We start from the raw sequence: 24,364 nt of genomic DNA on the forward strand, positions 1-24,364 counted from the left end.
CCCCCTGTGAACACGCAAACTCCTTGTGAACACATGAACTCCCTGTGAACATGCAAACTCTGTGTGAAAACATGAACTCCCTGTGAACACATGAACTCCGTGTGAACACATAAACTCCGTGTGAACACATGAACTCCCTGTGAACACACTAACTCTGTGTGAACCCAGTAACTCCCTGTGAACACATGAACTCCCTGTGAACACATGAACTCCCTGTAAACACATGAACTCCCTGTAAACACAGTAACTCCCTGTGAACACATGAACTCTCTGTGAACACATGAACTCCCTGTGAACACATGCACTCCCTGTGAACACAGTAACTCCCTGTGAACACATGAACTCCCTGTGAACACATGAACTCCCTGTGAACACACAAACCCTCTGTGAACACAAGAACCCCCTGTGAACACATGAACTCCCTGTGAACACATGAACTCCCTGATCAAAGTCATAGATCACAAGGAAACCAGATGAATTAATGAATGAGTGAATAAGTGAGTGAGTAAATGAAATAAGATGAGGGAATAAATGGATGAATAAGAGAGCAAATGAATGAGCGAATGAGAGATTAAATTAATTAATCAGTGAATAAACAAATGAGTAAATTAATGAGTGACCTTCATACTGAACAGGAAGAGTTCCCGCCAAAAACACCAGCTTCTTCTTCTCCTTGTTAGGAAAACCTGTCAAAGAATTAACACGTTTATAAATAACACGTTCATCACCAACACGTTCATCACCAACACGTTCATCACCAACACGTTCATTACCAACACGTTCATCAGTAACACGTTCATCACCAACACGTTCATCAGTAACACGTTCATCACCAACAAGTTCATCACCAACACGTTCATCAGTAACACGTTCATCACCAACACGTTCATCACCAACACGTTCATCAGTAACACGTTCATCAGTAACACGTTCATCAGTAACACGTTCATCACCAACACGTTCATCACCAACACGTTCATCAGTAACACGTTCATCAGTAACACGTTCATCAGTAACACGTTCATCACCAACACGTTCATCAGTAACACGTTCATCACCAACACGTTCATCAGCAACACGTTCATCAGTAACACGTTCATCACCAACACGTTCATCAGTAACACGTTCATCACCAACACGTTCATCAGTAACACGTTCATCAGTAACACGTTCATCACCAACACGTTCATCAGCAACACGTTCATCACCAACACGTTCATCAGTAACACGTTCATCACCAACACGTTCATCAGTAACACGTTCATCACCAACACGTTCATCAGTAACACGTTCATCACCAACACGTTCATCAGTAACACGTTCATCAGTAACACGTTCATCACCAACACGTTCATCAGCAACACGTTCATCAGTAACACGTTCATCACCAACACGTTCATCAGTAACACGTTCATCACCAACACGTTCATCAGCAACACGTTCATCAGTAACACGTTCATCAGTAACACGTTCATCACCAACACGTTCATCAGTAACACGTTCATCACCAACACGTTCATCAGTAACACGTTCATCACCAACACGTTCATCAGTAGCACGTTCATCAGTAACACGTTCATCCGTAACACGTTCATCACCAACACGTTCATCAGTAACACGTTCATCACCAACACGTTCATCAGTAACACGTTCATCAACAACACGTTCATCAGTAACACGTTCATCACCAACACGTTCATCAGTAACACGTTCATCAACAACACGTTCATCAGTAACACGTTCATCACCAACACGTTCATCAGTAACACGTTCATCACCAACACGTTCATCAGTAACACGTTCATCACCAACACGTTCATCAGTAACACGTTCATCGCCAACACGTTCATCAGTAACACGTTCATCACCAACACGTTCATCAATAACACGTTCATCACCAACACGTTCATCAGTAACACGTTCATCACCAACACGTTCATCAGTAACACGTTCATCAGTAACACATTCATCAATAACACGTTCATCAATAACACGTTCATCACCAACACATTCATCAATAACACGTTCATCACCAACACGTTCATCAGTAACACGTTCATCACCAACACGTTCATCAGTAACACGTTCATCAGTAACACGTTCATCACCAACACGTTCATCAGTAACACTTTCATCAGTAACACGTTCATCACCAACACGTTCATCAGTAACACGTTCATCACCAACACGTTCATCAGTAACACGTTCATCACCAACACGTTCATCAATAACACGTTCATCACCAACACATTCATCAATAACACGTTCATCACCAACACGTTCATCAGTAACACGTTCATCACCAACACGTTCATCAGTAACACGTTCATCAGTAACACGTTCATCACCAACACGTTCATCAGTAACACTTTCATCAGTAACACGTTCATCACCAACACGTTCATCACCAACACGTTCATCACCAACACGGATGTTGGTGATGAATGGATGATGGATGAACGGATGATGGATGGATGATGGATGAACCGATGATGAATGGATGATGGATGAAGGGATGATGGATGAACGGATGATGAATGGATGATGGATAAACGGATGATGAATGGATGATGGATGAATGGATGATGGATAAACGGATGATGAATGGATGATGGATGAATGGATGAATGTATAAACGATGGATGAATGTACTCACAGTAGAAGTCGCTGTAGAGCCTCAGGTCAGAGAACAGAGCGCGAGCCTCCCGGAGGTCAGACAGAGTGGCTTCTGGGTAACTGTACCCACACTGGGGGATATGATAATAAGCAGTATTTAATAACATCTTATTCCTTTCAATGTGAACATACTTATATCCTCCTAGGACCCAGCCCATTGACACATGTCCACTGCACAGAGGACATCTATCAGTCTCTGATGCTCTGCACAGAGGACATCTATCAGTCTATGATGCTCTGCACAGAGGACATCTATCAGTCTCTGATGCTCTGCACAGAGGACATCTATCAGTCTCTGATGCTCTGCACAGAGGACATCTATCAGTCTCTGATGCTCTGCACAGAGGACACTGCACAGAGGACATCTATCAGTCTCTGATGCTTTGCACAGAGGACATCTATCAGTCTCTGATGCTCTGCACAGAGGACATCTATCAGTCCCTGATGCTCTGCACAGAGGACATCTATCAGTCTCTGATGCTCTGCACAGAGGACATCTATCAGCCCCTGATGCTCTGCACAGAGGACATCTATCAGTCCCTGATGCTCTGCACAGAGGACATCTATCAGTCTCTGATGCTCTGCACAGAGGACATCTATCAGTCCCTGATGCTCTGCACAGAGGATATCTATCAGTCTCTGATGCCCTGCACAGAGGACATCTATCAGTATATGATGCTCTGCACAGAGGACATCTATCAGTCCCTGATGCTCTGCACAGAGGACATCTATCAGTCTCGGATGCTCTGCACAGAGGACATCTATCAGTCTCTGATGCCCTGCACAGAGGACATCTATCAGTCTCTGATGCCCTGCACAGAGGACATCTATCAGTCTCTGATGCCCTGCACAGAGGACATCTATCAGTCTCTGATGCCCTGCACAGAGGACATCTATCAGTCTCTGATGCTCTGCACAGAGGACATCTATCAGTGGGGTCATGAGGCTCTCAGTATATCAGAGTCAGAATCAGAATCAGAATACCTTTATGAGTCCCACAGAGGGGAAATGTGCAGCGTTACAGCAGAAAGAGCCACAGACAGCTTAGTGTTGCATGTCTTTCATGCGTTAAAAAAGTACTAAGTTATAGTATGATAAACAATATGCTAAAAAAAAGATAAAAACTAAAAAAGTTACATAATTTTCAAAAATGCAGATCAAAAACAAATCAAATCTACAAATCAAATCCTGTAGCAGTTCTTAGGATTTAGCAGCCCGGTATGTATTACAGTTATTAAAGATGGCATATGTATATAAAGTATATATTGCACATAGTTTGACGGTATTTAACAGCAGCAAGTTACACAATCTAGAAAATACAAGATACATACCTTGTGACAGTAACAAGGGTTTAGCAGCCAGGTATACATTACACAGTTATTAACGGCATATATATATATTGCACATAAAGCACACATTGCACAAAGTTGGTTTGTATTTAGCAGCAAGGGGTGTTATAGTCTGTGTTGTGGTGTGTGTGTGTGGGGGGGGGGGGGTCTATAGGGGCAGTGCTGGTTGTAAAGTCTGACCGCTGCAGGAAGGAAGGAGGATCTCTCCGTGAGACAGGTCGGGTGCAGCAGCCTGTCACTGAAGGAGCTGCACAGTGAGGACAGGGTGTCCTGGAGGGGTGGGACACATTGTCCAGCAGGGAGGACAGCTTTACTGCCATTCTCCTGTCTCCCACCTCCTCCACAGTGTCCAGAGGACTCCTGTCTCCCACCACCTTCACAGTGTCCAGAGGACTCCTGTCTCCCACCACCTCCACAGGGTCCAGAGGACTACTGTCTCCAACCACCTCCACAGTGTCCAGAGGACTCCTGTCTCCCACCACCTCCACAGGGTCCAGAGGACTCCTGTCTCCAACCACCTCCACAGTGTCCAGAGGACTCCTGTCTCCCACCACCTCCACAGGGTCCAGAGGACTCCTGTCTCCAACCACCTCCACAGTGTCCAGAGGACTCCTGTCTCCCACCACCTCCACAGTGTCCAGAGGACTCCTATCTCCCACCACCTCCACAGTGTCCAGAGGACTCCTGTCTCCAACCACCTCCACAGTGTCCAGAGGACTCCTGTCTCCCACCTCCTCCACAGGGTCCAGAGGACTCCTGTCTCCAACCACCTCCACAGTGTCCAGAGGACTCCTGTCTCCCACCACCTCCACAGTGTCCAGAGGACTCCTGTCTCCCACCACCTCCACAGTGTCCAGAGGACTCCTATCTCCAACCACCTCCACAGTGTCCAGAGGACTCCTGTCTCCCACCACCTCCACAGTGTCCAGAGGACTCCTATCTCCCACCACCTCCACAGTGTCCAGAGGACTCCTGTCTCCAACCACCTCCACAGTGTCCAGAGGACTCCTGTCTCCCACCTCCTCCACAGTGTCCAGAGGACTCCTGTCTCCCACCTCCTCCACAGTGTCCAGAGGACTCCTGTCTCCAACCACCTCCACAGTGTCCAGAGGACTCCTTTCTCCCACCACCTCCACAGCGTCCAGAGGACTCCTGTCTCCCACCACCTCCACAGGGTCCAGAGGACTCCTGTCTCCCACCTCCTCCACAGTGTCCAGAGGACTCCTGTCTCCAACCACCTCCACAGTGTCCAGAGGACTCCTTTCTCCCACCACCTCCACAGCGTCCAGAGGACTCCTGTCTCCCACCACCTCCACAGGGTCCAGAGGACTCCTGTCTCCCACCACCTCCACAGTGTCCAGAGGACTCCTGTCTCCAACCACCTCCACAGCGTCTAGAGGACTCCTGTCTCCCACCACCTCCACAGTGTCCAGAGGACTCCTGTCTCCAACCACCTCCACAGCGTCCAGAGGACTCCTGTCTCCCACCACCTCCACAGTGTCCAGAGGACTCCTGTCTCCAACCACCCCCACAGCGTCCAGAGGACTCCTGTCTCCCACCACCTCAACAGTGTCCAGAGGACTCCTGTCTCCCACCACCTCCACAGGGTCCAGAGGACTCCTGTCTCCCACCACCTCCACAGGGTCCAGAGGACTCCTGTCTCCAAACACCTCCACAGGGTCCAGAGGACTCCTGTCTCCCACCCCCTCCACAGGGTCCAGAGGACTCCCCAGGACAGAGCTTCCTTACCAGTCTGTTCAGTCTCTTCCCGTCAGCAGCCGAGATGCTGCTGCCCCAGCAGCCACACCATAGAAAATGGCTGATGCCACAACAGAGTCGTAAAGGTCTGAAGGAGTGCCCCCTGCCCCCCGACAGACCTCAGTCTCCTCAGCAGAAAGAGTCTGCTCTGTCCCTTCTTGTGCAGAGCAGCAGAATGATCAGTCCAGTCCAGTTTATTGTTCAGATGAACACCCAGGTATTTGTAAGATCCCTCCATCCTCTTCCTGTAGCTGTTTTACCCCTCTCTGATTCTCCACCTCAGCTCCCTCTTTACAGTCTTCAGCTCCTCTCTGTTGCCAGATCTGAAAGCCTTCTTTTTGTCCTTCAGGAGAGCCTTTATGTCAGGGGTAATCCAGGGTTTGTTGTTGGGAAAACACCGTACGGTCCTGGTGGGTACGACGCTTTCCTCACAGAAGTTAATATAGTCTCTGATGCAGTCTGTGAGGCCGTTGATGTCCTCCCCGTGAGAGTCAGTGAACACATCCCACGCAGTAGAAACAGTCTTTCAGAGCCTCCTCAGACTCCTCAGACCACCTCTTCACGGTCTGTGTGGGCACCGGCTGCCTGTGGACCAGAGGTTGGTACACAGGTTGGAGGTGAACCAGGTTGTGATCAGATCTGCCCAGGGGAGGAAGGGGGGAGGAGCTGTATGCATCCTTGGTGTTGGCGTACAGTAAATCCAGTGTTTTATGGCCTCTGGTGGTGCAGGTGACATATTGTTTGAAAGAGGGCAGAGTTTTTGAGAGAGAGGCCTGATTGAAGTCTCCAGAGATAAGGAGAAGAGCATTCTGTGTTTGCAGTCTGCTTACAGTAGAGCTGATGACGTCACATGCCTCTTCAGCTTTTTTTTAGAGGGGGGAATATATACAGCTATCACGATAACATGCGTGAATTCCCGAGGTAAATAGTGTGGCCTCATGCTAATGGCTAACAGCTCTATGTCCCTGTTGCAGATTCGTTCTTTGATAGTGATGTGCCCTGAATTACACCATCTATCATTCACAAACACAGCCAGCACTCCTCCTTTCCTCTTTCCGCTCTCTCTCGTCCTGTCCGCCCTCAGCAGATGAAAACCGTCCAGTGATGCGTTAGTGTCCGGGGTTAGCTCCGTTAGCCACGTCTCAGTAAACACAAGGATACTGCTCTCCCGATACTCCCTCTCATGCCGGGTCAGCGCCGCGATCTCGTCCATCTTGTTCAGGAGAGATCTAACATTCCCCATGGTGATAGATGGAAGGACAGGTCTGTATCGTCTCCTCCTGGCTCGCAGCTTTGCCCCGGCACGGCGTCCCTGTCTTTCTCCTTAGCTCGCGGGGAACAGCGGGTCTCTGGAGATCTGGGGTCATGAGGCTCTCAGTACATCGACTACAGGTCTCTGGAGATCTGGGGTCATGAGGCTCTCAGTACATCGACTACAGGTCTCTGGAGATCTGGAGTCATGAGGCTCTCAGTACATCGACTACAGGTCTCTGGAGATCTGGGGTCATGAGGCTCTCAGTACATCGACTACAGGTCTCTGGAGATCTGGGGTCATGAGGCTCTCAGTAAATCGACTACAGGTCTCTGGAGATCTGGGGTCATGAGGCTCTCAGTACATCGACTACAGGTCTCTGGAGATCTGGGGTCATGAGGCTCTCAGTACATCGACTACAGGTCTCTGGAGATCTGGAGTCATGAGGCTCTCAGTACATCGACTACAGGTCTCTGGAGATCTGGGGTCATGAGGCTCTCAGTACATCGACTACAGGTCTCTGGAGATCTGGGGTCATGAGGCTCTCAGTACATCGACTACAGGTCTCTGGAGATCTGGGGTCATGAGGCTCTCAGTACATCGACTACAGGTCTCTGGAGATCTGGGGTCATGAGGCTCTCAGTACATCGACTACAGATCTCTGGAGATCTGGGGTCATGAGGCTCTCAGTACATCGACTACAGGTCTCTGGAGATCTGGGGTCATGAGGCTCTCAGTACATCGACTACAGGTCTCTGGAGATCTGGGGTCATGAGGCTCTCAGTACATCGACTACAGGTCTCTGGAGATCTGGGGTCATGAGGCTCTCAGTACATCGACTACAGGTCTCTGGAGATCTGGAGTCATGAGGCTCTCAGTACATCGACTACAGGTCTCTGGAGATCTGGGGTCATGAGGCTCTCAGTACATCGACTACAAGTCTCTGGAGATCTGGGGTCATGAGGCTCTCAGTACATCGACTAGAGGTCTCTGGAGATCTGGGGTCATGAGGCTCTCAGTACATCGACTACAGGTCTCTGGAGATCTGGAGTCATGAGGCTCTCAGTACATCGACTACAGGTCTCTGGAGATCTGGAGTCATGAGGCTCTCAGTACATCGACTACAGGTCTCTGGAGATCTGGAGTCATGAGGCTCTCAGTACATCGACTACAGGTCTCTGGAGATCTGGGGTCATGAGGCTCTCAGTACATCGACTACAGGTCTCTGGAGATCTGGGGTCATGAGGCTCTCAGTACATCGACTACAGGTCTCTGGAGATCTGGGGTCATGAGGCTCTCAGTACATCGACTACAGGTCTCTGGAGATCTGGGGTCATGAGGCTCTCAGTACATCGACTACAAGTCTCTGGAGAACACTTGCTGCCTTTTATAGGAGGCCTCAGATCTTCATTGGCTGGCACATACCGTTATCTTTATCTAAACGATTTACCACAACTATATACACATTTACTAAATATTTCTCCACCAATTTACCCATAACATACACATGAATAAAGCTATGACAATATACATTAAACAAAAATGTCGAACTCCCCCCTGGAGACTACCACTTGCCGTTTCCCTCCAGGAACTATATCTAGAGGTGTGCGGTCCCGGGGGAACTATTTTTCCCGAACACCCTGGGAGAGAGAACAGATAGAGGTACGTTTACTCATCACACAAACAGTGCTTGAATTGGAATAAAAAAGGTGCCAGTACTCTAAATCAGCAACTGTTTCAAGTCAATTTATTTATACAGCCCAAAAACAAGTATTTGGCTCAAAGTCCTAGTGTATCCTATAATGCTGGTGGGTTTGTCTCTTTACTGCATATTTTAGAAAGGCTCACTGTACTGAAGCAAAATGACTCAAGGTGCATCTGAGATTAGAGGGTGTGCAGGGGTAAAGTGCTAATTTTATAAATGGGGAGTGGACCTGACACCCTCTAGGGGGGTCCGGGGAAATGCTCCCCCGGGAAGATTTTTTTTTTAAATATTGAAGTTAGATGGATCAATCTGGTGCACTTTGAGAGCAAAATGAAGAGATGTATGGAAACCTCTCAACATCCATATGAAAGAACTGTAAACAGATTTACTTTGTCTTTATGGATATAAAAGAAGGTAAAGCCTGACCTACTAGCGGCTGGTTAAATGACTCCTCGTCCCTGAGTACACTCACCATCTTTCAGCAGGAAAGGAGAGAGGGAATCCTTGTCCGGCTACTATTATTAAGCCACGCTAACATTTTAGAAATGCTAACGTTATGTGATGTCTTTTCTGCTCTAGTCTATCGCTGCGGCACGTCATAGATGCGTCATGAGCAGAGTTGGGTGTAACGCGTTACTGTAATAATATTACTTTTGTCGGTAACGGAGTAGTGTAACGCGTTACTTTTATAATTCAGTAATCACACTACAGTTACTAACATTGCCCCGACACGCGTTACTTTGTTACTTTGTTACTTTTATAAAATAATCACACTCACTGACAGACAAGAGGGGTTTCCGCCGCAGGTTTGTATGTAGGCCTACGTAATCTGCGTGTCCACATCTCCACGTGCAGTGCTGCTTAAACATGGCTGAGTCTTCTCATCTGTAAACTCCCTCAACGGGCCGCTCGCTCTCTTTTCTTGATTGCCCTCTCACGGGTGAACAGTTCAATGTCCCGCTTCATTGTAGGAATTTTGCTATGTCTCCACCACTTTAGTTTGACGATCTCCGTTATTAAGTCATGGAATACTAAATAAATAAGTAATTAGATACCTTACCGTTACTGCGCTCATAAAGAATGATAAGAATAAGAATAATGCGTCTTGAACTGGCTTCATTCATTAGTGTCTTTACGTTTCACAGACTGTTAGCTTGTTGTGGCTGGTAGCCTATTTTATTAAAGAGCAAATCAAAAGAAAGACTTGTGTTATGTCTTCCTTAATGCAACAGTAATTGGGGGTGCAAGTGGAGTCTCGCAGAGGCAAAACTGTGGAGCGCTTACACTGTAGGTGCGCCGCAGTCTGCGTGATCTGCCTGTAGGGAGGGGCGGGCCTAATTCTCACGTTTACTTCAGGAACAATCCTTGCTACCCGTACTGTTAGCAATGTATGCATATGTGCATTTTAAACCGTATCCATTTCTTTACTCAGGCGAACGGCGAGCAGGAACCGCCTGGTGTCCGCGCTACACGACACGAGACTCCCCCACACAACAATGCAATTCAATCAATTGTCAATAAACATATTTATACATTAATAAAGTGTGTTCATTTAAATCATGTGCCAATACTGTGTCAATATACTCGATACAGTACAATGTACTCACGTTATCAACATGTTAACGCGAGCTCGAGTAACGGCGTCTCGCCGTTACAGACTTATCGATGTTCTAAATAAAGATGAATATATTCTTGTATATATCACTCTATAACCGTAATACGTTACGTAGTCTATCTGTTCATGTCTTCTCACACTGAAACGGTCCTGGCGTCCTCTACAGTGGACATAGTCTATCTGTTCATGTCTTCTCACACGGAAACGGTCCTGGCGTCCTCTACAGTGGACATAGTCTATCTGTTCATGTCTTCTCACACTGAAACGGTCCTGGCGTTCTCTACAGTGGACATAGTCTATCTGTTCATGTCTTCTCACACTGAAACGGTCCTGGCATCCTCTACAGTGGACACATAGTCTATCTGTTCATGTGTTCTCACACTGAAACAGTCCTGGCGTTCTCTACAGTGGGCATAGTCTATCTGTTCATGTCTTCTCACACTGAAACGGTCCTGGCGTCCTCTACAGTGGACATAGTCTATCTGTTCATGTCTTCTCACACTGAAACGGTCCTGGCGTCCTCTACAGTGGACACATAGTCTATCTGTTCATGTCTTCTCACACTGAAACGGTCCTGGCGTCCTCTACAGTGGACATAGTCTATCTGTTCATGTCTTCTCACACTGAAACGGTCCTGGCGTCCTCTACAGTGGACACATAGTCTATCTGTTCATGTCTTCTCACACTGAAACGGTCCTGGCGTTCTCTACAGTGGACATAGTCTATCTGTTCATGTCTTCTCACACTGAAACGGTCCTGGCGTCCTCTACAGTGGACATAGTCTATCTGTTCATGTCTTCTCACACTGAAACGGTCCTGGCGTCCTCTACAGTGGACACATAGTCTATCTGTTCATGTCTTCTCACACTGAAACGGTCCTGGCGTCCTCTACAGTGGACACATAGTCTATCTGTTCATGTTTTCTCACACTGAAACGGTCCTGGCGTCCTCTACAGTGGACACATAGTCTATCTGTTCATGTCTTCTCACACTGAAACGGTCCTGGCGTCCTCTACAGTGGACACATAGTCTATCTGTTCATGTCTTCTCACACTGAAACGGTCCTGGCGTCCTCTACAGTGGACACATAGTCTATCTGTTCATGTCTTCTCACACTGAAACGGTCCTGGCGTCCTCTACAGTGGACACATAGTCTATCTGTTCATGTCTTCTCACACTGAAACGGTCCTGGCGTCCTCTACAGTGGACACATAGTCTATCTGTTCATGTCTTCTCACACTGAAACGGTCCTGGCGTCCTCTACAGTGGACACATAGTCTATCTGTTCATGTCTTCTCACACTGAAACGGTCCTGGCGTCCTCTACAGTGGACACATAGTCTATCTGTTCATGTTTTCTCATACTGAAATGGTCCTGGCGTCCTCTACAGTGGACACATAGTCTATCTGTTCATGTTTTCTCACACTGAAACGGTCCTGGCGTCCTCTACAGTGGACACATAGTCTATCTGTTCATGTTTTCTCACACTGAAACGGTCCTGGCGTCCTCTACAGTGGGCATAGTCTATCTGTTCATGTCTTCTCACACTGAAACGGTCCTGGCGTCCTCTACAGTGGACATAGTCTATCTGTTCATGTCTTCTCACACTGAAACGGTCCTGGCGTCCTCTACAGTGGACACATAGTCTATCTGTTCATGTCTTCTCACACTGAAACGGTCCTGGCGTCCTCTACAGTGGACACATAGTCTATCTGTTCATGTTTTCTCACACTGAAACGGTCCTGGCGTCCTCTACAGTGGACACATAGTCTATCTGTTCATGTCTTCTCACACTGAAACGGTCCTGGCGTCCTCTACAGTGGACATAGTCTATCTGTTCATGTCTTCTCACACTGAAACGGTCCTGGCGTCCTCTACAGTGGACACATAGTCTATCTGTTCATGTCTTCTCACACTGAAACGGTCCTGGCGTCCTCTACAGTGGACACATAGTCTATCTGTTCATGTCTTCTCACACTGAAACGGTCCTGGCGTCCTCTACAGTGGACACATAGTCTATCTGTTCATGTCTTCTCACACTGAAACGGTCCTGGCGTCCTCTACAGTGGACACATAGTCTATCTGTTCATGTCTTCTCACACTGAAACGGTCCTGGCGTCCTCTACAGTGGACACATAGTCTATCTGTTCATGTTTTCTCATACTGAAATGGTCCTGGCGTCCTCTACAGTGGACATAATGTAACATTTAAACATCTAATTCAATTTAAAAAGTCTAAATTGCGAGATGTGTTTTTAACCCTAAGTAATCGTTGAGAGTTTGCACCTGCCGGCCACCGTACACTAAATAGGTAGGAAATGAAAAATAGAGATTGGAAAACATTCCTCGGGTCCCAGGAGCATATATATATATATGCTATATTGGCTCTTGTTCAATATTTTACTGTAGGAGCCTCTGATGGCTCGCGCTGCTGCTGATGAGAACACTTTTGTTTTTAGCATTTAGCTAACGAGGCTAACCGTTGTGAATGGAGCTGCACTAGCCGGTCAGCATCAGGTGTTGTTGTTTCGTGTTGAGTAAATAAAGTGTGTGTGTGTGGGGGGGGGTCCTCACCTCCTTCAGAGTCCGCAGCTCCTCCCCGGATTCGACTCTCATTTCATCCAGAAACTCAGGAACACCCGCAGCTAACAAGCTAACATGCTAACAGCTAGAGGGACACACCCACGGCCTCTTCCAGCTTTTCAGATTAAAAGCACGAAGACTTGAAGAAACTCCTGTTTAATGTCATCAGTTATAAAGAATATGTATATCAATGTTATTATTATCACTTTTATTATTATCACTACTACATGTATTAATAACATGATTATTACCACTTCATGTATTAATAACATGATTATTACCACTTCATGTATTCATAACATGATTATTATCACCACTACACATTAATAGCCTGATTATTATGATTTATAATAATGATATTACTTTAATCCAATACACAGAATAAATGCAGCATTCTTTATATTCAAACAAATGCTGGATGTCGAAGGAGAACATCTACCACGCCGGCACTGGACCCTACTGAACCGCCTCCGTACTAGGGTTGGTCGTTTCAAATCATCAATGAAGGAGTGGGGCCTGGCAGACAGCGCAGTATGCGAGTGTGGCGAGCCTGAGCAGACTGCCGACCACATAATCACCACCTGTCCTCTGTACAGACCTCCTTCAGAGGCTGGCCTCTTCCAAGTGGGACCAGAGACGAGAGCGTGGCTTTGTGACACTGAGCTGGACATATGACGACGATACACGAAAGAAGAAGAAGAAACAAATGCAAACAATATATAAACACATCAAACGTAAATATAAATATTTTGCATGTATATATATTTCATATGTATTTATATTTAATATATATATTTAATATGTATATGTCATCAGACTCACTTTCCCTGAGACTTGTGTTTTGGTAAATGCAGTAGCTTGTGTGACAACAGGAAGTGACATCAGAGCAGGAAGTGAGGCTTTATTGATGATCACATGACATAAAGATGGCGCTCAGAGGGGCGTGGCCCTCCACTCCTTGCCCTCCGTCAGCGCTCTGGGTTGGTGCATGAACACGTTGTATCGGACTCCCTGATTGGCCGCCGCCCTGACGAAGCGCCCGTTGGCTGTCATGGTGACGGCTCTGAGCGAGTCCCCGGTGCCGAAGATGCTGACGGAGCGCTGCGTGACCTTGTGGCTGAGCGTGAGGCTAAGAGAGCGTTGAGACGGCTGGTCCTCCATCAGAGTGAGGCTCCTCAGCAGCTGCTCCCCTCTCTGCTTCTCCCCCGGACCCCCCAGCGTCTCCAGGATCAACCGGAAGTCTGTCACTGCAGCGCTGCAGGCGAACAGCTGCTTCCCCTCCATGAAGGCTCTGAGCTGCGGCAGGACGGGGCTCAGACGCTCCTGAGCTGCCTGCTCCGTCAGAACGCCCTCTCTGAAGGAGAAGAAGCAGCCGCCGTGACTCAGAGAGGACACACAGCTGATGAGAGTCGTGATGTCCAGGTTCACTCTGAGGCAGGAGAGAGGAAGACGCTGCGCAGGGAAGGAGAGGCGGGCCAGAACCCTGCCACGCTGCACCCTGGAGGGGGAGGGGTCCTCGTCAGGCTCCTCCCCTTCACCAGGCTCCTCCCCCCCATTTGGCTGCTCCTCCCCCTCCTCCATCATGGCATTGACAGCCACGGTGGGGGAGGGTGGCTCTTCCTCCCCGTCCTCATCTGGCTCCTCCCCCTCTCCCTCCTCCCCCTCGTCCTCCCCCTCTGGCTCCTCCCCCTCTTCCTCCCCCTCTATCTCCTCCCCCATCATGGCATTGACGGCCACGATGTCCCCCCTGACGCTGACCCCCATGACCCCGAGCTGCTGCGCCATGGCGTGGGAGACCCCGTTGTAGAAGGCGAAGACGACGTGGGGGTGTTTGTACTGGACTTCCTGCTGCTGGCTGGCAGACAGGAAGTCTCTGGCCTGGCTGATGATGCTCTTCTCTCCGTACTGACCCCCCCCCTGCCAGATGCTGTGAAGAGCTTCAGCCTTCCTCCCCACCGCCTTCACCCAGGTGAGCCCCCCGTCCGAAACCACGTCAACCTGCAGCGAGCGAGGATCCCCCGCTGAGTCTGTGTACCTGGAGACAGGAGGCAGAGACACAGTTAGTGAGAGAGAGAGAGAGAGAGAAAGAGAGAGAGTGAGTGTGAGAGAGTGAGTGTGTGTGAGTGAGAGAGTGAGTGTGAGAGAGTGAGTGTGTGAAAGGGTGAGTGTGAGTGTGAGAGAGAGTGAGTGTGAGAGAGTGAGTGAGAGTGAGTGAGTGTGAGAGAGAGTTAGTGTGTGTGAGTGTGAGAGAGTGAGTGTGTTAGAGAGTGAGTGTGAGAGAGTGAGTGAGAGTGAGTGAGTGTGAGAGAGTGAGTGTGAGAGAGAGTGAGTGAGTGTGAGAGAGAGTGTGTGAGAGAGTGAGTGTGAGTGAGAGTGAGTGAGAGTGAGTGTGTGAAAGAGTGAGTGTGAGAGAGTGAGTGAGTGAGTGTGAGAGAGAGTGTGTGAGAGAGTGAGTGTGAGTGAGAGTGAGTGAGAGTGAGTGTGTGAAAGAGTGAGTGTGAGAGAGTGAGTGAGTGTGAGAGAGTGAGTGAGTGTGTGAGAGAGTGAGTGTGTGAGAGAGAGAGTGAGTGTGAGAGAGAGAGTGAGTGAGTGTTTGAGAGAGTGAGTGAGTGTGAGAGAGTGAGTGTGTGAGAGAGTGAGTGTGAGAGAGAGAGTGTGTGAGAGTGTGAGAGTGAGAGAGTGAGAGAGAGTGTGAAAGAGTGAGTGTGTGAGAGAGAGTGTGAGAGAGTGAGTGTGTGAGAGAGTGAGTGTGAGAGAGAGTGTCAGAGTGTGTGAGAGAGTGAGTGAGAGTGTGTGAGTGTGAGAGAGTGAGTGTGAGATAGTGAGTGTGAGAGAGGGTGAGAGAGAGTGAGTGTGTGTGAGAGAGAGTGAGTGTGAGAGAGAGTGAGAGAGTGAGTGTGTGAGAGAGTGAGTGAGTGTGAGAGAGTGAGTGTGTGAGAGTGTGAGTGTGAGAGAGAGAGTGTGTGAGAGTGTGAGAGTGAGAGAGTGAGAGAGAGTGTGAAAGAGTGAGTGTGTGAGAGAGAGTGTGAGAGAGTGAGTGTGTGAGAGTGTGACAGAGAGAGCGTGAGAGAATGAGTGTGTGAGAGTGTGAGTGTGAGAGAGTGAGTGTGTGAGAGTGTGAGAGAGTGAGTGTGAGAGAGTGAGTGTGTGAGTGTGTGAGAGAGTGAGTGTGTGAGAGAGTGAGTGTGTGAGAGTGTGAGAGTGAGTGTGTGAGAGTGAGTGTGTGAGAGTGTGAGAGAGTGAGTGTGAGAGAGTGAGTGTGTGAGTGTGTGAGAGAGTGAGTGTGTGAGAGAGTGAGTGTGTGAGTGTGTGAGAGAGTGAGTGTGTGAGAGTGAGTGTGTGAGTGTGTGTGAGAGTGAGTGTGTGAGTGAGTGTGAGAGAGTGAGTGTGTGTGTGAGTGTGTGAGAGAGTGAGTGTGTGAGAGAGTGAGTGTGTGAGTGTGTGAGAGAGTGAGTACCTGAAGACGTGCAGCAGGGCCACCACCCCCCCCACGCTCTGCAGAGACTCCACGATGGCCGTCAGGTGCGTCAGGTTGCTGCTGTGCAGGTGAGACGCCTTCACCTCCCCCCCTTCACTCTGCACCCGCCGCAGGAAGCGCAGCTCGGCCCGCAGCCTACCCAGCAGCTTGCCCCCCCCCTCCACACGCCCCCCCCCACACAGATCCTGCGCCTGCTGCAGCAGACTCTGAGCTGAAGAGATGCGCTGCTGCAAGACCTCCTGCAGAGACATGCTGCATCACACCTGGGGAGGGACAACGTCACAACAAGAACCTTTAGATCACACCCGGGGAGGGACAACAAGGACCTTTAGATCACACCTGGGGAGGGACAACAAGGACCTTTAGACCTCCTGCAGAGACATGCTGCATCACACTTGGGGAGGGACAACAATACCCTTTAGATCACACCTGGGTAACAGGTTAGCCACCTGTCAGGTGCAAGCTAATGTTAGCCACCTGTCAGGTGCTAGCTAATGTTAACCACCTGTCAGGTGCTAGCTAATGTTAGCCACCTGTCAGGTGCAAGCTAATGTTAGCCACCTGTCAGGTGCAAGCTAATGTTAGCCACCTGTCAGGTGCAAGCTAATGTTAGCCACCTGTCAGGTGCTAGCTAATGTTAGCCACCTGTCAGGTGCTAGCTAATGTTAGCCACCTGTCAGGTGCAAGCTAATGTTAGCCACCTGTCAGGTGCAAGCTAATGTTAGCCGCCTGTCAGGTGCAAGCTAATGTTAGCCACCTGTCAGGTGCTAGCTAATGTTAGCCACCTGTCAGGTGCTAGCTAATGTTAGCCACCTGTCAGGTGCAAGCCAATGTTAGCCACCTGTCAGGTGCTAGCCAATGTTAGCCACCTGTCCGGTGCTCGCTAATGTTAGCCACCTGTCAGGTGCAAGCTAATGTTAGCCACCTGTCAGGTGCTAGCTAATGTTAGCCACCTGTCAGGTGCAAGCTAATGTTAACCACCTGTCAGGTGCAAGCTAATGTTAGCCACCTGTCAGGTGCTAGCTAATGTTAACCACCTGTCAGGTGCTAGCTAATGTTAACCACCTGTCAGGTGCAAGCTAATGTTAGCCACCTGTCAGGTGCAAGCTAATGTTAGCCACCTGTCAGGTGCTAGCTAATGTTAACCACCTGTCAGGTGCAAGCTAATGTTAACCACCTGTCAGGTGCAAGCTAATGTTAGCCACCTGTCAGGTGCAAGCTAATGTTAGCCACCTGTCAGGTGCTAGCTAATGTTAGCCACCTGTCAGGTGCTAGCTAATGTTAGCCACCTGTCAGGTGCAAGCTAATGTTAGCCACCTGTCAGGTGCTCGCTAATGTTAGCCACCTGTCAGGTGCTAGCTAATGTTAGCCACCTGTCAGGTGCTAGCTAATGTTAACCACCTGTCAGGTGCAAGCTAATGTTAGCCACCTGTCAGGTGCTCGCTAATGTTAGCCACCTGTCAGGTGCTAGCTAATGTTAGCCACCTGTCAGGTGCTAGCTAATGTTAACCACCTGTCAGGTGCAAGCTAATGTTAGCCACCTGTCAGGTGCTAGCTAATGTTAACCACCTGTCAGGTGCAAGCTAATGTTAGCCACCTGTCAGGTGCTAGCTAATGTTAGCCACCTGTCAGGTGCTCGCTAATGTTAGCCACCTGTCAGGTGCTAGCTAATGTTAACCACCTGTCAGGTGCTAGCTAATGTTAGCCACCTGTCAGGTGCAAGCTAATGTTAGCCACCTGTCAGGTGCTAGCTAATGTTAGCCACCTGTCAGGTGCTAGCTAATGTTAACCACCTGTCAGGTGCAAGCTAATGTTAGCCACCTGTCAGGTGCTAGCTAAAGTTAGCCACCTGTCAGGTGCAAGCCAATGTTAGCCATCTGTCAGGTGCAAGCCAATGTTAGCCACCTGTCAGGTGCTAGCTAATGTTAGCCACCTGTCAGGTGCAAGCTAATGTTAGCCACCTGTCAGGTGCAAGCTAATGTTAGCCACCTGTCAGGTGCAAGCTAATGTTAGCCACCTGTCAGGTGCAAGCTAATGTTAGCCACCTGTCAGGTGCAAGCTAATGTTAGCCACCTGTCAGGTGCAAGCCAATGTTAGCCACCTGTCAGGTGCTAGCTAATGTTAGCCACCTGTCAGGTGCAAGCCAATGTTAGCCACCTGTCAGGTGCTAGCTAATGTTAGCCACCTGTCAGGTGCTAGCTAATGTTAGCCACCTGTCAGGTGCAAGCTAATGTTAGCCACCTGTCAGGTGCAAGCCAATGTTAGCCACCTGTCCGGTGCTCGCTAATGTTAGCCACCTGTCCGGTGCTCGCTAATGTTAGCCACCTGTCCGGTGCAAGCTAATGTTAGCCACCTGTCAGGTGCAAGCTAATGTTAGCCACCTGTCAGGTGCTAGCTAATGTTAACCACCTGTCAGGTGCTAGCTAATGTTAACCACCTGTCAGGTGCTAGCTAATGTTAACCACCTGTCAGGTGCTAGCTAATGTTAGCCACCTGTCAGGTGCAAGCTAATGTTAGCCACCTGTCAGGTGCTAGCTAATGTTAGCCACCTGTCAGGTGCTAGCTAATGTTAGCCACCTGTCAGGTGCAAGCCAATGTTAGCCACCTGTCAGGTGCTAGCCAATGTTAGCCACCTGTCCGGTGCTCGCTAATGTTAGCCACCTGTCAGGTGCAAGCTAATGTTAGCCACCTGTCAGGTGCTAGCTAATGTTAGCCACCTGTCAGGTGCAAGCTAATGTTAACCACCTGTCAGGTGCAAGCTAATGTTAGCCACCTGTCAGGTGCAAGCTAATGTTAGCCACCTGTCAGGTGCTAGCTAATGTTAACCACCTGTCAGGTGCTAGCTAATGTTAGCCACCTGTCCGGTGCTCGCTAATGTTAGCCACCTGTCCGGTGCAAGCTAATGTTAGCCACCTGTCCGGTGCAAGCTAATGTTAGCCACCTGTCAGGTGCAAGCTAATGTTAGCCACCTGTCAGGTGCTAGCTAATGTTAACGACCTGTCAGGTGCTAGCTAATGTTAACCACCTGTCAGGTGCTAGCTAATGTTAACCACCTGTCAGGTGCTAGCTAATGTTAACCACCTGTCAGGTGCAAGCTAATGTTAGCCACCTGTCCGGTGCTCGCTAATGTTAGCCACCTGTCAGGTGCAAGCTAATGTTAGCCACCTGTCAGGTGCTAGCTAATGTTAGCCACCTGTCAGGTGCTAGCTAATGTTAGCCACCTGTCAGGTGCAAGCCAATGTTAGCCACCTGTCAGGTGCTAGCCAATGTTAGCCACCTGTCCGGTGCTCGCCAATGTTAGCCACCTGTCAGGTGCAAGCTAATGTTAGCCACCTGTCAGGTGCTAGCTAATGTTAGCCACCTGTCAGGTGCAAGCTAATGTTAACCACCTGTCAGGTGCTAGCTAATGTTAGCCACCTGTCAGGTGCAAGCTAATGTTAGCCACCTGTCAGGTGCAAGCTAATGTTAGCCACCTGTCAGGTGCTAGCTAATGTTAGCCACCTGTCAGGTGCTCGCTAATGTTAGCCACCTGTCCGGTGCTCGCTAATGTTAGCCACCTGTCAGGTGCAAGCTAATGTTAGCCACCTGTCAGGTGCAAGCTAATGTTAGCCACCTGTCAGGTGCTAGCTAATGTTAACCACCTGTCAGGTGCTAGCTAATGTTAGCCACCTGTCAGGTGCTAGCTAATGTTAGCCACCTGTCAGGTGCTCGCTAATGTTAGCCACCTGTCAGGTGCAAGCTAATGTTAGCCACCTGTCAGGTGCTAGCTAATGTTAACCACCTGTCAGGTGCTAGCTAATGTTAGCCACCTGTCAGGTGCTAGCTAATGTTAGCCACCTGTCCGGTGCTCGCTAATGTTAGCCACCTGTCAGGTGCTAGCTAATGTTAACCACCTGTCAGGTGCTAGCTAATGTTAGCCACCTGTCAGGTGCTAGCTAATGTTAGCCACCTGTCAGGTGCTCGCTAATGTTAGCCACCTGTCAGGTGCTAGCTAATGTTAGCCACCTGTCAGGTGCTCGCTAATGTTAGCCACCTGTCAGGTGCAAGCTAATGTTAGCCACCTGTCAGGTGCTCGCTAATGTTAGCCACCTGTCCGGTGCTCGCTAATGTTAGCCACCTGTCAGGTGCAAGCTAATGTTAGCCACCTGTCAGGTGCAAGCTAATGTTAGCCACCTGTCAGGTGCTAGCTAATGTTAACCACCTGTCAGGTGCTAGCTAATGTTAGCCACCTGTCAGGTGCAAGCTAATGTTAGCCACCTGTCTACCAGGTTTATGTTATATCCAACTATACTGACACATATTAAAGGATATCTAACAGTTAGTATATGATGTTGTTATCCTGGTTGAACTATTATCGGTCCTGTATTTGATTAAAAACTCATTAATATTTAGTTTCTCTCCTGAAACTCTTTCAACAGTTAATTTTAACTGTGAAGTTTCTTTAGGAGATAAAGAATCTGCGCAGCTCATTACAGGAGCTCCAGATTAAGTGTTTAAAGCAAAGCGAGACTTACTGTCCAGGTCCAGAGACAGGGGTCCCAGAGACAGAGGTCCGGGTGCAGAGACAGGGGTCCGGGTCCAGAGACAGGGGTCCCAGAGACAGAGATCCGGGTGCAGAGACAGAGGTCCGGGTCCAGACATAGGGGTCCCAGAGACAGGGTCCAGAGACAGGGGTCCGGGCCCAGATCTATATATTATATTATGAAGAATTATAATCTGCGAGGAATGCTAATGCTAATGCTAACGCTCACTGTCGTCAGCTGTGAGGAACAACAAGGCAGCTTCCGGCAGACTTTCAGAATAAGAGCGTGACCCCTTCTCCCAGACTTGACCCGGAAATCGATCAAGACACGCCATGTACTTGTTCAACACACATTCAACATCAACGAAAGTGCTGTATTGAACCAAACTAACACACTGTATCACTATAACATGATGATGATGATAAAGAATGCATCTAACGTTCCGCTGTTCATTATAATACAAAAACAGAGCATTAAACAAACCATCATGCTCTTACTTTGAAACCATGCGGAAATGTCGTCATCAGCAGGCCATCACGTGGTTTCCGCAAATAAATGAGTGACACGAGTAGATTTTAGCGGAGACCGGCGGAAAATATGTCTCAAAATTCCTTGTGTGTAAAAAGACGATCCACAAGCAGAAATTTGAGATCCACGAGCGCATTTTTGGTCGACAAATACAAAATGGATTCACAAATGCCTGATCGAAAGTTGTAAATGTTAAAGAGATATTCATAGATCTTTTTTTTATTTGTGAAAATATTTAGCGTATTTGAAGATCCGTTTTACACTTGCAAATATATTTGTGAGTTTGAAAATCTTTTAAATGCATTTGTGGATGGTGTTTTACATTTACAAATCACATATTTACACACAAATTATTTTTATGTTCACACAAATAATTATGAGACATCTATGCCCATAAAAAGCGTCACATAAATGTATAAGTGCTCGCAGCTCAGTGGGAATTATTATGTGCAACTCCTTAAGGTTACACTAACTATTTAAGTCATGTTTAAAGATCTGGAACATCACTAAAACATAGCTATTAAGAAAGCTATTTCATAAATGGCTAGATCTTGATAAATAACAATTATTTGTATTGTTTTGTGTTAAGATATTCAGGAGTTAAATTATTTAAAATGTACACCTCAATAATAATAATAATAATAATAATAATAATAATGATAATAATACATGGGATTTGGAAAGCGCTTTTCCTCAAGCTCAAAGACTCTTTAACCCTTTAACTGCCATCGCTACCATTTGGTAGAGCAGATTTTGTGTCTTGGTATCTTGTTGAATTTTTTTTTTTAAAGTGTAACTCCATCTGATTCCGCCAGCTCTACCATCTGGTGGACATGTTATGCACAAAACAACCTCTAGATGTCGCTGTGGTTCGAGCAGAAAGCCCCTCAGCTAGAAACTGAGAAACATATCTTAGTGTCAGAGCACTGACTCAACATATTCAGATAACTTGATGCCCAACATTTTTTTAACAAGGGTGTAATTCTTTTTTGGTAGATATGCTCAACCAACCGGTCGATTTGGCCTTTTATGGTAAACTAGCAATATTACTTTTTCAGAGTTTCAGAGATGTTTCCCTATAAAATGTGGTGAATGGCTGGATTCATGGAAATACACTATGTAGTCCTGCCATGAGTCTCAGAGTGAGAGAGTGATCATCATTCATGAAGCAGCTTCATCCATTCAGGTGAGCAAGTCAGGCCAGCAGGATGTAGACATGTGCTGTCAGGCCACTGGTTTCTGAGCATCTACAGTGAGAGGAGACACATTTCTATCTGCAAAGCCATGCTGGGGAAACTTCCATCCTACATCTGCTCCCTGGTCTCAGGGGGGAGTGGCTGAGATGCTGTGGTTTGACTGGAGGAGGAGGGCTCAGGGGGGAGAGCTGTGGGTGCTGTGGTTTGACTGGAGGAGGAGGGCTCAGGGGGGAGTGCTGAGATGCTGTGGTTTGACTGGAGGAGGAGGGCTCAGGGGGGAGAGCTGAGATGCTGTGGTTTGACTGGAGGAGGAGGGCTCAGGGGGGAGAGCTGTGGGTGCTGTGGTTTGACTGGAGGAGGAGGGCTCAGGGGGGAGTGCTGTGGGTGCTGTGGTTTGACTGGAGGAGGAGGGCTCAGGGGGGAGAGCTGAGATGCTGTGGTTTGACTGGAGGAGGAGGGCTCAGGGGGGAGAGCTGAGATGCTGTGGTTTGACTGGAGGAGGAGGGCTCAGGGGGGAGAGCTGTGGGTGCTGTGGTTTGACTGGAGGAGGAGGGCTCAGGGGGGAGAGCTGAGATGCTGTGGTTTGACTGGAGGAGGAGGGCTCAGGGGGGAGAGCTGAGATGTTGTGGTTTGACTGGAGGAGGAGGGCTCAGGGGGGAGAGCTGAGATGCTGTGGTTTGACTGGAGGAGGAGGGCTCAGGGGGGAGTGCTGTGGGTGCTGTGATTTGACTGGAGGAGGAGGGCTCAGGGGGGAGAGCTGAGATGCTGTGGTTTGACTGGAGGAGGAGGGCTCAGGGGGGAGAGAAGAGATGCTGTGGTTTGACTGGAGGAGGAGGGCTCAGGGGGGAGAGCTGTGGGTGCTGTGGTTTGACTGGAGGAGGAGGGCTCAGGGGGGAGAGCTGAGATGCTGTGGTTTGACTGGAGGAGGAGGGCTCAGGGGGGAGAGCTGAGATGCTGTGGTTTGACTGGAGGAGGAGGGCTCAGGGGGGAGAGCTGAGATGCTGTGGTTTGACTGGAGGAGGAGGGCTCAGGGGGGAGAGCTGAGATGCTGTGGTTTGACTGGAGGAGGAGGGCTCAGGGGGGAGAGCTGTGGGTGCTGTGGTTTGACTGGAGGAGGAGGGCTCAGGGGGGAGAGCTGTGGGTGCTGTGGTTTGACTGGAGGAGGAGGGCTCAGGGGGGAGAGCTGTGGGTGCTGTGGTTTGACTGGAGGAGGAGGGCTCAGGGGGGAGAGCTGAGATGCTGTGGTTTGACTGGAGGAGGAGGGCTCAGGGGGGAGAGCTGTGGGTGCTGTGGTTTGACTGGAGGAGGGCTCAGGGGGGAGAGCTGTGGGTGCTGTGGTTTGACTGGAGGAGGAGGGCTCAGGAGGGAGTGCTGTGGGTGCTGTGGTTTGACTGGAGGAGGAGGGCTCAGGGGGGAGAGAAGAGATGCTGTGGTTTGACTGGAGGAGGAGGGCTCAGGGGGGAGAGCTGAGATGCTGTGGTTTGACTGGAGGAGGGCTCAGGGGGGAGAGCTGAGATGCTGTGGTTTGACTGGAGGAGGAGGGCTCAGGGGGGAGAGAAGAGATGCTGTGGTTTGACTGGAGGAGGAGGGCTCAGGGGGGAGAGCTGAGATGCTGTGGTTTGACTGGAGGAGGAGGGCTCAGGGGGGAGAGCTGAGATGCTGTGGTTTGACTGGAGGAGGAAGGCTCAGGGGGGAGAGCTGA

The 24,364-nt window shown here is 49.0% G+C and overlaps 2 protein-coding genes across 17 annotated transcripts in view; both read right to left on the bottom strand.

Moving 5' to 3' along the window:
• Nucleotides 1-13,160, bottom strand: part of LOC307018348 (E3 ubiquitin-protein ligase RNF31) — a 41,034-nt gene extending 27,874 nt beyond the window's left edge. For 13 of the 15 annotated variants that reach the window (XR_013802417.1, XR_013802418.1, XM_079648569.1 and 10 more), the window contains exons 1-3: nt 12,929-13,160; nt 2,657-2,747; nt 621-686 (exon numbers count right to left, since the gene is read on the bottom strand). Coding sequence is in view for 11 of the 15 variants with exons in the window: in XM_079648569.1 (XP_079504695.1) it covers nt 621-686; nt 2,657-2,747; nt 12,929-12,970 (199 nt within the window). In the remaining 4 variants the exon portion in view is untranslated. The remainder of the gene's footprint in view (nt 1-620; nt 687-2,656; nt 2,748-12,928) is intronic. The other 2 variants (XM_079648572.1, XM_079648573.1) reach the window with 2 other exon arrangements.
• A 663-nt stretch (nt 13,161-13,823) lies between these two features.
• On the bottom strand, nt 13,824-21,250 carry cUnh7orf25 (chromosome Un C7orf25 homolog). Of its 2 annotated transcripts, none has more exons than XM_079648579.1 (3): nt 20,930-21,250; nt 16,395-16,754; nt 13,824-14,972 (listed from the first exon to the last, which is right to left on the bottom strand). In XM_079648579.1, the coding sequence occupies exons 2-3, from the start codon at nt 16,664-16,666 to the stop codon at nt 13,871-13,873; spliced, it is 1,374 nt and encodes a 457-aa protein (XP_079504705.1). In that variant the 5' UTR covers nt 16,667-16,754; nt 20,930-21,250; the 3' UTR covers nt 13,824-13,870. The 2 variants fall into 2 exon arrangements, with proteins under 2 accessions (XP_079504705.1, XP_079504704.1); XM_079648578.1 differs by having other exon boundaries at nt 16,395-16,678; nt 20,930-21,249.
• Between the last annotated feature and the right edge of the window lie 3,114 nt (nt 21,251-24,364).

The sequence above is a fragment of the Notothenia rossii genome (genome assembly GCF_949606895.1).
Source record: "Notothenia rossii genome assembly, chromosome: 9".
Taxonomy (NCBI): domain Eukaryota; kingdom Metazoa; phylum Chordata; class Actinopteri; order Perciformes; family Nototheniidae; genus Notothenia; species Notothenia rossii.

What these genes read in the sequence shown, in the direction of transcription:
- cUnh7orf25 (XM_079648579.1), bottom strand. Translation starts at nt 16,666, where the DNA reads ATGTCTCTGCAGGAGGTCTTGCAGCAGCGCATCTCTTCAGCTCAGAGT. An exon ending in GCCCTGCTGCACGTCTTCAG is followed by an intron (nt 14,973 to 16,394) that starts GTACTCACTCTC and finishes TCCTGTCTCCAG; the next exon opens with GTACACAGACTCAGCGGGGG.